General features: G+C 37.3%; 2 protein-coding genes across 2 annotated transcripts in view; both read right to left on the minus strand.

Moving 5' to 3' along the window:
* Nucleotides 1–212: 212 nt before the first annotated feature.
* Nucleotides 213–2282, minus strand: LOC126457539 (uncharacterized). The gene is made up of 2 exons (XM_050093910.1): nt 1996–2282; nt 213–1849 (listed from the first exon to the last, which is right to left on the minus strand). Exon 2 carries the CDS (start codon nt 740–742, stop codon nt 362–364), a length of 381 nt encoding a protein of 126 aa, XP_049949867.1. The 5' UTR covers nt 743–1849; nt 1996–2282; the 3' UTR covers nt 213–361.
* A 3190-nt stretch (nt 2283–5472) lies between these two features.
* Nucleotides 5473–12590, minus strand: part of LOC126474384 (ankyrin-3-like) — a 186811-nt gene continuing 179693 nt past the window's right edge. The window contains exon 37 of the mRNA XM_050101887.1: nt 5473–9148. Coding sequence (XP_049957844.1) covers nt 9031–9148 — 118 coding nt within the window. The 3' untranslated portion in view covers nt 5473–9030. The remainder of the gene's footprint in view (nt 9149–12590) is intronic.

The following is a 12590-nucleotide window of genomic DNA, read 5'->3' on the forward strand; positions in this document are numbered from 1 at the left end:
AATGCTAATTTTTTGTTACTGTTCATCCGGGAAGAGATTTTCCTATGTCCAGCCGGCTGAACACTGGGACTCAAAGTAACTATTGATGATACATGGTCATCCAAGGAAGAAGACAAGTATAAGTTTTATATTATTTATTTATCATTAAGAAACATTACTTACAGAGTGTTACAAAATTATGACAAAAGAAAAACAGTTTTGTCATAGATATTCTGAAATTGTGGTAGTACATTATTCTCGATTTAAATTCTGGAAGTCAAAGAAATATTTTCTGTCACTAGTTATACACAAATACACTTGGCATTTTGAGTATATGAACTTGGTTTCAGCTTTGCAGCCCTTGCTACAGCATCTCATCCATTTATTTTTGTCTGTAATTGGGAAGAGGTAAATGTTTGCTCTCACTTCTCCTAACATCTCTGTTTGGAATTTGAACTATTTTTGCACATTTTGTAGGAGCCATTTCATGAAATTCAGATTCATATTCTGAAGAGTCAATGTCCTGTCTTGCAACAGTTGCAGCCGAACTCAGTGATTCACCATTGTGAATCTTGAAATCTAGTAAATCCATGACTGATATCTTTCCTACACCTAGTGCCTGCTGATCCTTTTTGTGATGAATGCACAAGTTCACAATTACCATGTCAATGAAATGGAAGAAGACTCTTACAGGCCACTTCTTCATGCATATGGAGATTCGGTAGTAGGAAGTCATTCTGTCACAAAGATCCACACCTTCCATTGATTTGTTATAGTCACTCTTTTGCTTTTCTGTCCCATATTTTCACTACATTAGAAGGAGAAGCACCAGAGAATGTAGATGCTATTGTTACAGAACGATTATCGATCCATTTCAAAATAGAAATTTTTCCATCTTCTCTGACGAACTTGTCGAAGGAACCTCTCCCTCTCTTCATCAATTCCTCGTCTGCAGTGAGTTTCGGTTTGAGAGCAGATGGAATATGGCTGACTAAAATCGTTCCTACTGCATATATTTTTCTTTCCATCAGGTATTGTAATAGTGTAATTGATGGGAAACATCGGTCATAATACACAACATGCTCACTGGAAAACCTACTCTCCACCAGCTTCTTCACCACAGAACCTCCCAAACCGAGATCTGGCTTTGGTTGTCCAGAAAGCCAAGTGCTTGCTCCTTGGTAAATGAAAAAGTCAAGTACTAGCCCATCAGAAGTTGTCAGCACAAAATTCTTCAGACCGACTGAATTCAGCTTGTTCTTGACATACTGTCTAAGAGATGTTTGCCATGAAAGGAATCATTTGTTCATCTATCGAAAGGTGGCTAGAAATTCGCAGTGAGAGACATTTTCTCCTAATACTGTCAAGGACTGGTTGCACATTCCATAGTTTGTTAATTCTCTTGAGTTCATCTGGAACACTCAGATTATTCACAAAGGCAAGTATATCCCCAATTTGAACATACGATTCCTTGGAACTGTAGTTACTGCAGGGTCCCTCATTCTACTGCGATAATACATTCTCAGTCTTGGTAGTTTCATACAACCTGTTATTATGTGTGCACCCACGAGTTTCTTAATTTCTGTAGCTGTTGCATTTAACGGAACCTGGTTATCCTGAGGCACCTTTATGTCTGTCTGCTCAGCAATGAGACGTTACATGTCATTTCCAAAATACTGCTCAAAATATCTTAGTGGTGTCCATAGTACCCTGTCATGCACTGACCACTCCTCGGTGACATCAGCTGTGTGATCAATAGTAGATCCTTCTTTATCCAAAACATTTGTCTAGGTTCTACTTTTGATTTTCCAGCAGCCCCTTTTCTCATAGTTGAAGTGCTTGGGCTTAGGTTATTATTTTCAGTTTCATTCTGAAAGAAGAAATTATAAGTAAAAAAAAAAACGTTTTTCAGACAAATAATTGAAATGCACTATGTTTTCCAACTTCAGTACTTTTTGAGTAGGTATCTCATAAGGAAACTATTGTTGTAAATGAAATTAATAATGGAAGGTTTACCATGTCTGATGAACTCTCACTTTTGGCTTCAGGAACATACAAGTATGTATTTGTAGTAATATCAAGGTCTTCCTCATCTGAGAAGTCCCTAACGTCACTGCCCTCTATTACTCTTAGCAGTTCTCTTTCGATTTCAGCATCTGTGAGTCGTTCATTCACGCCTGAAATAGGTGAGAGGAGAAATAGTTGTGGATCTTCAAAGTTAATTACAAAATAGTAATTACGAAAGAATTATGCACAGTTAATTTCATACACCTCACTAAGAAATGAGAAGCACAGGGATCTGATAGAGTAGATACTGCACCCAGAGATATTAGTCAATGATCAACTACACTCTACAGCAAAAGCAAAGCTGCAGCCACTTGTCCAGCCGGCTACATTATTTACTCTTTGAAATAATAATAACTCACGGATTTATGCTACTACACAGATTGTAATACAATCGTTGATCTATTTACAACAATAACAATGATAAATAATACTAGAAAACTGAGTATAACATTCATACTTAAGTTTCTTTCTGGAATATTGGGATATTGGACAGTTTTGCATAACCTTGTTGATATGATGACAGATGCCTCGCCCAACAACTCTCTGAGCTTTAGTTCACAGCCATGTCACTGTAGAAATTCTGCAAGCACATATGGATACCTGTGATGCTCTGGTTTTCCACCAAAAGAAACTTATTGATTTCAGCCATGAGGAAAGAGGGTGGGAGCAGGGGTTGTGTAGGGGTGGATGAGTATATTGTGTAGGTTCGGTGGATGGCAGAATGCCACTGTGGGTGTATGGGAAAGATAATGGGCATGATATTTCTCATTTCAGGGCATAGTCGAAACCCTGACGGAAAATGTAATGCAGTTCCTCCAGTCCTGGGTGGTACTGAGTTACGAGGGGATTGCTCCTCTGTGGCTGGACAGTGGGACTTGGGAAGATGGTGGGAGACTGGAAAGATAAGGCACGGGAGATTTGTTTTTGTATTAGGTTGGAAGGATAATTACAGTCTGTGAAGGCTTCTGTGAGACTCTTGGTATATTTCTAGTGAGACCACTCGTCATTGCAGATGCAATGACCATGGGTGGCTAAGCTGTATGGAAGGGACGTCTTGGTATAGAACGGGTGGCAGCTGTCAAAGTGGGGGTATTGTTGGAGGTTAGTAGGTTTGATATGGACAGAGGTACTGATATAACCATCTTTGAGGTGGAGGTCAACATCTAGGAAGGTGGCTTGTTGGGTTGAGTAGGACCAGGTGAAACAAATGGGGAGGAGCCGAGGTTCTGGAGGAATGTGAGAAGTGTGTTCTCACTCTTGATCCAGATCACAAAGGTGTTGTCAATGAATCTGTACCAGGTCAGGTGTTCAGGATTATTGGTGTATAGGAAGGATTCCTCTAGATGGTCCATGCATAGGTTGGCATAGGATTGTGCCATGCGGGTGCCCATTGCCGAATCTCAGATATGTTTGTATGTGGCACCTTCAAAGGGGAAGTAGTTGTAGGTGACGATATAGTTGGTCATGGTGACTAGGAAGGAGGTTGTTGGTTTGTAAACTGTTAGGCATTGGGAAAGGTAGTGTTCAATAGTGATAAGGCCATAGGCATTAGGTATGTTAGCGTAAAAGGAGGTCGCATCAATAGAGATGAGCAGGGCACTGTGTAGTAAAGGGACAGGAACTGTGAAGAGTCAATGGAGGAAATGGTTGGCATCTTTTATAAAGGAGGGTAGGTTCTGGTTGAAGGTGTTGGTCAATGAGAGTAGAGAGGGCGTTATGGGTGGCTGTGTTTATGGACTTTAGAAAGCATGTAGAGGTAGGAGTGCAGGGAGTGGTAGGGGTGAGCAGAGAGATGGGCTCCAGGGAGGGGTTCTGGGATGGGCCTAAGGATTTGAGGAGTGACTGGAGATACTGCTGCATTTCTGCAATGGGATCACTGTAGCAAGGTTCGTAGGTGGATGTATGACAGCTGGCGGAGTCCTTCTGCCAGGTAATTCTTGCAGTTCAAAACAACAGTGGTGGAGCCTTTGTCTACAGGTAGGATTATAAGGTCGGCATTAGTTTTTAGACAGTGGACAGCAGATGTAAGGTTAGTTTGCATGTTGAGGGGCTTGGGGAATGATGGTGAGGCAAAGTTCGAGATTAAGAAATTCTGGGAAGTTAACAGGGGTTAATTTGAGGGTAGTGGGGGTGGATCACAGTTGGATGGAGGAGTGAACTAGGTTAGGCAGGATTCAACATTGGTCTTTGGGTGGGTCTACTTGATAGGGTTGGTGGCAAAAAGGTGTTTCCACTGTAGGGACTGGGAGAAGGAGAGAAGGTCTTTAATGAATCTGGCATGATTGAATTTGGGAGTGGGGCAAAAGGTGAGGCCTTTGGAAAGCACTGATATTTCTGTGGTGCTAAGGCTTCTAGAGGAAAGGTTCGTAACAGTGTTTAGCATCTTTTTACGTTCTGGATTCGGTGTGGTGGTGGGAGGGAGTTTTGGAGGGTGGGGTAAATGTAGTAGGTCTGCAAGACAGGGTTTATCGGCTATGAGGGGATGTGAAGGATGTTTGGAGATTGTTATAGAGATGGTGGACAGTGGTACTTCAAGGCAGGAGTAGGAAGTGAGCAGGGCAGAGAGCTTTCTGAGGTGGCATTGTGCACATTGCTCGAGTTCTGGGAGGGAAAGTGTTTCAATGCGTGTTATAGGTATCAGGAATTTGGGATTGCATAGCAAGAGAATTTTGCAGATGGAGAGAAGGTACTGCAATGAGGTTTGGGTTTGGCTGATGGGGTTTTGCAGGACTATGTTGGTGAGGGCTAAGGACTGGTGGAATCTGACCAGGTGGAGATCATTGTGGAAGGAGGTTTGGCAGCCGGAGATGAGTAATTTTATGGTAAGGCAATTTGGGGGGATTCTATGAGCCAAGAAACATTGCAGGAACAGTATGTGGGACTGAGTTCTGGCTAGTTGTTGAATGAATGTGTGTGTGTGTGTGTGTGTGTGTGTGTGTGTGTGTGAGTGCACGTGCGTGAGTGTCAGTCGTCTATTTTTGATGAAGGCCTTACGGGCCGAGAGCTTTATTTGTTACGATCTTTTTGTTGTGCCTATCTGTGACTCAGCGTCTCTGCTATATGGTGAGTGGCAACATTCCTTTTTATAGTATTGTTACATTCCATCCTGCATTTTCCATTGTATTATTTTTTCAAGGTGATACTTAAAACTTTATGACTGTTCCTAGATCCTGGAAGAAAACGGGTGGGAGGAAGGGCAGAGATCACTCAGAACCAAGGCTAAGAGGAAGGGAGCCATAGACATAGGAAACACCATCAAAAAGAAATGGATGTAAAATACAGTGTATAAGTAAGCACTGATCCTGATTCAGTACAGACATGATAGCAGTACCAAATAAAGTTAGAAGTAAGGATGGATACAGAAGAAGAAGAAGAAGAAGAAGAGAAAACACCAAATAGAGAAGCAACACAACACATCAAACAAGATTTAAACAAATAAGAGGTGGCTTTATTTTATTTATATTACATTACTGACACTTTTTAGAAGCTATAGATGCATCATAATAGCATTTTAAACTTTAGCTGCATAAATTAAAAAAAGTATCACACACAATGACGGAAATTACAAACACACGGTTTCTTACTTCTTACAAGCTTTTTACTGTGAATACACAAACATTAATCACTTAGCTGTTTTCTGATAGACATATATATTTTCATTACATAGTTCATAGTTTGTCCTTAACATAACATAAGGCAACAAATTGGTGCTAACCTGCTACAGTGCAACTTCTGTGCCGTGGCCCCATTACTTTTAAAAACTTATATTGAAATGACCATTTCTGATAGTATTATAAAATAATATTTTAAATCCCACTATTCCACCTTCCTGGAACTTGACATATTTATACACTCTGTCCCACAGTATTTCTTCATGTCACCAATATCCTAAACTTTATGTTTAAGGTGACAAGAATATAGCAAGAAAGAGGAATCCATGACAGTCATACATAATGAACATATTTTATACAGACAATGTTTTGCTATATGAAAATAAAAATCTCTGAAAATATCTATGCAGTGTTTCATAATCTGTGCTTACAGAAGTTATTCTAAGCATAATAATTCTACAAATGTTTTACAATATATACAAAACCTCTGGTGACATTGCATAACCTAAATAAGAAAGTGTTGTTTAGTAATTCACATCTTCCATTCATAACATTTATTTCAAACATCACAGAAATATTATACAACAGTTCTCAGATGGACTAAAATATTTTCTTTACACTTCTTATTACAAAATAAAACAAAGTGTCATAAAAGATCTCAAAACTTGTTGCACTTCTCAAGCAATTAACAGTAGACAAACTACTTTCCACATTTTTTTAAATTTAGAAAACTTGGAGTTACTAATATTGTTACTATTACTGTTTAGTCAAAGTATTATTCTTTATGCAAAATTTAATTGGAATGAGGTATTTATTTCTTGTTAGGCATACTATTTTTCTCTTGTGAATAGTAGAGTAGTATTGCATTTTGGTATGGAATGCAAACAAATGCCAGGATATAGGTGAAAAAATCATTACTGACAGTTCCATTTAAGATCAGCCACAAACCACAAAATGTCTGCTTATGAAAGATCCAATAAAAAAAAAAAAAGAAAAAAGTCACCACAACATAACCTACTGATAAACACAGAAGAAGAACAAAGACTGTAACTGTGCAAACAATAGTTCCCATGCAGTATCTGGCACCATTTATGGTAAACTATGGTACTCCAAATGGAGCAAAATGAATACAATTTAGAAAATATGGTACAAGTGCTAATATATCATTGGTCTTGAATTACTAGTAAAAGCTGCAGTGTAATGGGTTTGAGGACTTTCAAGAAATTTTACATCTCACATATTTCATAACATTGATCTAAAAATTCGTATGTATTTCCAACAGCAACTACCTATCACTCACCAATTCACCCAAGTATTGGGTGCAAATATTTTGTTGATGAACAGCTGTTTAACAACACTTGTGAATAATGCTGTGTGCTGTCAACCTAGGTCTCCACCAATCAAGCAACATTAGGTTAAGTTATTATTTTAGAAAGTCAAAATGATTTTGTACCATTATATCAATATATACCTTCAGCATCGAAGACCATGAGAATCAAACTTGCCCTTGGCGTTTATCTTGAAGTACCTTCAATAAAGCTTAATGTAATTTATATTCTATATATACAAAATATTATGAATTCTTCTTGTAACTATTTATTAAAAATTTCAATATTCAACAGTAACTAGCTTCTGCAAGTCATATGGCTTCAAAATTCAGTTTCAAATTAGCTAACAGTCAAACAAACTTCCATTGACACATACAAAATATGACTCTCCTAATAATTCTACAGGTATCTACATTTATTGTTTGAATAATTTGCATTTCTGAGATCACTGTCTATTATGTCTGTGAAAGGCATCTATTAAAGCACATATCTGTGTGTGTGTGTGTGTGTGTGTGTGTGTGTGTGTGTTTGTGCACCTGCGGCCACACATGCATGTGTGTGTGTTACAGACTGCTTAAGAGAATAATACATTATTCCAGGACATTAGAAAATATGATACATGCACCAATGCATCATTTAGAGCTTCTACAAGGAATTCCAAATCAATCTCCACAGCAGAAAACATTTTCACAAAACTGTACCTTGCATTGGCCACATTCCAATTATACTGGTACTGCATGAACAAGAAAAATGCAGTTGTAATTGCACTTAGCTCCTTCTGCTTTCTTGGTTGTAATTGGAAGTTCACAAGTCCATTATTCCTAAGAATTACATTCAAAGCTGAACAGGTAGGGCATACAAATCAACAGACCTATTAACAGTGACACTTATCTTCTGTCAAGGAGCAATGTAAGAGCTGATGATCAGTGACTCAGAAAGACAAATTTCATTGAGAAAAATTAGGCACACTTCTATTTTGATACATTATGCAACTCTATGAATTAATTTATATTGCTGCTTCAATAATCAGTTTATCCTTATTCCATTATTACAACATATACTTGTTTTCCAATTAGCTTCTGTTACAAATTCATCAACTAGTCTCTTCATTTCTGCACTATAACTTTTTGAGGAACAAACAAGCTGAGAAATGCATGATAATCTATGACATTCTTTACTATTGTGGCACTAACATAGTACCACACAATAGGCAGTGTAGTAATTTGTGCTGTGAAAAGCATAGTATAAATGAGCTGGTGCATATTTCTCAAAATATTTATTCCGATAAGTACAATAGAAAAAAGGGCAGGTCAAAATTCTTTAACAGCCACTTCCATTATTCAAAATATTTACAAATTACATCAAAAATTAATACCTTTCAATTTTGTTTGCAATCAGAAGCACAAATTGTCACAATTTTAATATCAGCTGTTCGCTTGTCAACAATTCTTTTCTGTTAGCTTGCTCTTTGGGGTTCACCAACAAGAAAATTATTGAACCAATATTACCTTCAGTTTCTAATCTGAAAGAATTTACTTTTCCAGTTCAATAGTGTCAGACAAAACAATGTAGACTCTACATTTGCAACTACAGATCTAAAGTAATATTTTAAAAAGGAAACAGAAGAAAACAAAATTAATTTTTGAGATTTTGACACTCTTCTCTTTCTATATCTTTGCACATCAGTGAACTTATTTTAAGTCACAAATGACACGTTATTTCACAAATATATATTACAGTCCAGTTTGATGAACACAACTCATACAAAATAGACTTCAAAGCTCAAAATATCTGAAAATAAGTTGCTGTATTTATTTTCCTCAAAGTCTAACATGAAAGATTTCTCTGAATGTTCTGTTTATAAGTTTTATAAATCCCACAGTGAAATAGAGCAATGAAATATTTAAGAAAAATTTTAAGCAGCACCATCCTCAAGCAATATGCTTTACTTCACAATAAATAATTACAGTCCAAATCAAATGTAAATTGTCTTCTACAGTATATCTTCTGTAGAAGAAAATACCAGTTTTTTTAACATTTAAAATTTATGGCTGTTTACGTTCATCTTGCATGAATTTATCAACTATTTCTTGCATTGACTGTCTTAGGCCATCACTTGGTTCCCCTGTGGATGACGTAGTTACTGTACGGGTGGTCACTGCCCTGTAATGTAAAAAAGCTGTTATAGGACAATTAAATATAGAAATACAAAATTGATTCAATGACTTCAGATATTAAAAATCTGGTATTTTTTAACATTACAGAATTTCTGCAACTGGAACACAACTTTATAATTATCTTAACCATGAGACGCAATTCCATAACTTTATTGACAAACAGAGCAAAACTTTGCAGAAGAAATCTACTTGATATCAAACTGGCTTACCAATATAAAATTGTGTGGTTCTACGAAAATAGGTTGATCAACCCAATATTTATTCGTGGTTTTGTTCAAATAATGTGAAATGATGCACTTGTTGCACCAGTTGTAATCACATTAACCTAACCGACCAACAGAATCTAAAATTGTAGGTATGATTTGTTTCGAAAGGTACTATTGAAAAGCATACAGGTTACGAGAATAAAGTCTAAAACGAGAAATGTGAGTGGCTGATGACTTACAAAATCTATTACATGTGCCTGTCCCCTTGATAAAACATTACATCAATAATTTAATACATTACGATATGAATTACTGGCCAGTACTTACAATCGTAGAGGGAGACCAAGAGATGAATACACTAAGCAGATTGAGAAGGATGTAGGTTGCAGTAGGTACTGGGAGATGAAAAGGCTTGCACAGGATAGAGTAGCATGGAGAGCTGCATCAAACCAGTCTCAGGACTGAAGACCACAACAACAACAACAACTTACAATCTGGAGGGGAAATACGCGCTACTGCTGATAGACACGTAAAAGTGATACCCTTCCTAGCTTTCGGAACTACTCTCATCCTCACAACTGCTGAGCTCTGAGTGACCTGCCATTCCTTTTTAACATTCCCCAACCTACCCCTCTGTCCTCCATGAGGAAGGGAACTACTGGTGCTGAAAGCTATGGAATGTATTGCTTTAATTTTCACGTGCAGGATCACACATTTCATCTCCTGAAAGTAAGTACCAACCAGTAACTCTGTCTCATAATTTATTAGTTTCCTTTGTTGATTTTTCCCTTGATAGAATTAATTCCCATAATAATTAGGGACACACAAGCAGATCAGACACAACCTTGGTAGTTGAAATTCCTTCGGGGAATATAAATAATGAACAGGGAGCCCACTGGTGTGCCATTCCTCTCCTGTACAATTACCATTTCTCTCCCGTCACTATCTCTCCCTCCCAGCCGTAAGGCAGTCTTCCCACCAACCCTTCCTCCTACTCCCCACCTCCTTTTCCTCCACCCAATACAGCGCTGAAACCAGTCAAACAGCATAGTTGGTACAATGTAGTCAGCCAAGATAATATAGTGATGCTGGTGTATGTGTATTCCATTAGCTCTGAAGAAGATATGATCTGAAAAGTTAGTAATGTTTTCAGCCTTGTTCATGTATATAATGACAATCCAGGCCTCAACTATGAGGTGAGCTTTTAACTTTATGCATTTCATTATTCAGATACAGTCTTAATGTTCATATCGTATTTGTCTTATCAGCTGCTAAAATAGAGGACAAATTGGCTGACAAACAAAGCTCTATATTCTTGTCCAGTTACAGAAGACAATCAATAAAAACATACAGTACCACATGCAGTCTGTATGGCATGGGGACTTCACACCGCTTGAGTTGGAAATTGTGAATAAAGGGACTGTGTCCTATTCGTAAGGATGAGAGAAGCACTTGCATTCCCTGACCATTTCAAATGTTTAGGACCACATGATTTGACAATGTAATGGTGATTCTATTCTGCTGAGGCAATACTGACAAAATTTTATGGTGTAGTACACAAAGAAACTAAAATGAAAAATTATGTAGTAAACATATTTAAATTAAATGCTATGAAATTTTCCACAGTTTTTTTCTGAAAATTCACATAAAACTGTCATAAAAAAATGTAAATGGGAAATATATACAATTGCATTGAAAGTGCTTATAAATATGATAACTAATATTATTGTTTAGCTTAATGATGACCATCATCAAAGAGCTGCAATTTTTGACAAATATCCTACATTTACTGAAGGTTAAAATTTTACAAATTGTTGCATTTGCCACCTTCTTTTCACAGACAATGCATTTATTGCATATTGTGGATGGATAACAGGACTTTGGCTTGTTGTTGTTGTTGTTGTTGTTGTGGTCTTCAGTTCAGAGACTGGTTTGATGCAGCTCTCTATGCTACTCTATCCTGTGCCAGCTTCTTCATCTCCCACTACCTACTGCAACCTACATTCTTCCGAATCTGCTTAGTATATTCATTTCTTGGTCTCCCACTGTGATTTTTACCCTCCACACTGCCCTCCAAAACCAAATTGGTGATCCCTTGATGCCTCAGAACATGTCCTACCAACAGATTCCTTCCTTTAGTCAAGTTGTGCCACAAATTTCTCTTCTCCCCAATTCTATTCAATACCATTAGTTATGAGATCTACACATCTAATCTTCAGCATTCTTCTGTAGCACCACATATCGAAAGCTTCTATTCCCTTTTTGTCTAAACTATTTATCGTCCACGTTTCACTTCCATACATGGCTACACTCCATACAAATACTTTCAGAAATTACTTCCTGACACATAAATCGATGTTAACAAATTTCTCTTCTTCAGAAACACTTTCCTTGCCATTGCCATTCTACATTTTTGCCATTCTACATTTTATATCCTCTCTACTTCGTCCATCTTCAGTTATTTTGCTCCCTAAATAGCAAAACTCATTTACTACTTTAAGTGTCTCATTTCATAATCTAATTCCCTCAGCATCACTCAATTTAATTCAACTACATTCCATTATCCTCATTTTGCTTTTGTTGATGTTCATCTTATATCCTCCTTTCAAGACACTGTCCATTTTCTTCAACTGCTCCTCCAGGTCCTTAGCTGTCTATTACAGAATTACAATATCATCGGCGCACCTCAAAGTTTTTCAAAGTTTTGGCTTATCTGGACGAGAATTACAGTTTGCAGAATGACACAAAAAAGTATGTCTGGCATCACTTCAAGACAAATGGTGACCTGATGATACTCAGAGGTCAAGGTGGCTGACCACAGTGGCTCATGCTGGTCCTATAACAACAGTGTTAACACTAAAAGCAGAGCTCAACTTCTTTTCGCAGACAATGCATTTATTGCATATCGTGAATGAATAACAGGACTTTGTTCTGCTGAAACTGATCATCATTTGGAAATGAACAGCATTATTTTTAAGAAGTGTTTTCTTAATGTTTTAAACCACTAGAAGAAGACCGCATTATTCTAATGGATAAAACCAGCATCCATTCCATACAAATTGACAATTCACTATCTTCAAACTGATATAAATCAGTTATTGTACATTTTTTGCGTAAGACAAAGGTTCTATTTTTCTCTGCTGGAGATAGGGATGAATTTTATTTAAGCACAGATACTAGCTGGAAATAAGGTACAGGTTGTCCCACATAAAACCAATACTC

Source organism: Schistocerca serialis, chromosome 1 (assembly GCF_023864345.2).
Source record: "Schistocerca serialis cubense isolate TAMUIC-IGC-003099 chromosome 1, iqSchSeri2.2, whole genome shotgun sequence".
Lineage (NCBI taxonomy): Eukaryota > Metazoa > Arthropoda > Insecta > Orthoptera > Acrididae > Schistocerca > Schistocerca serialis.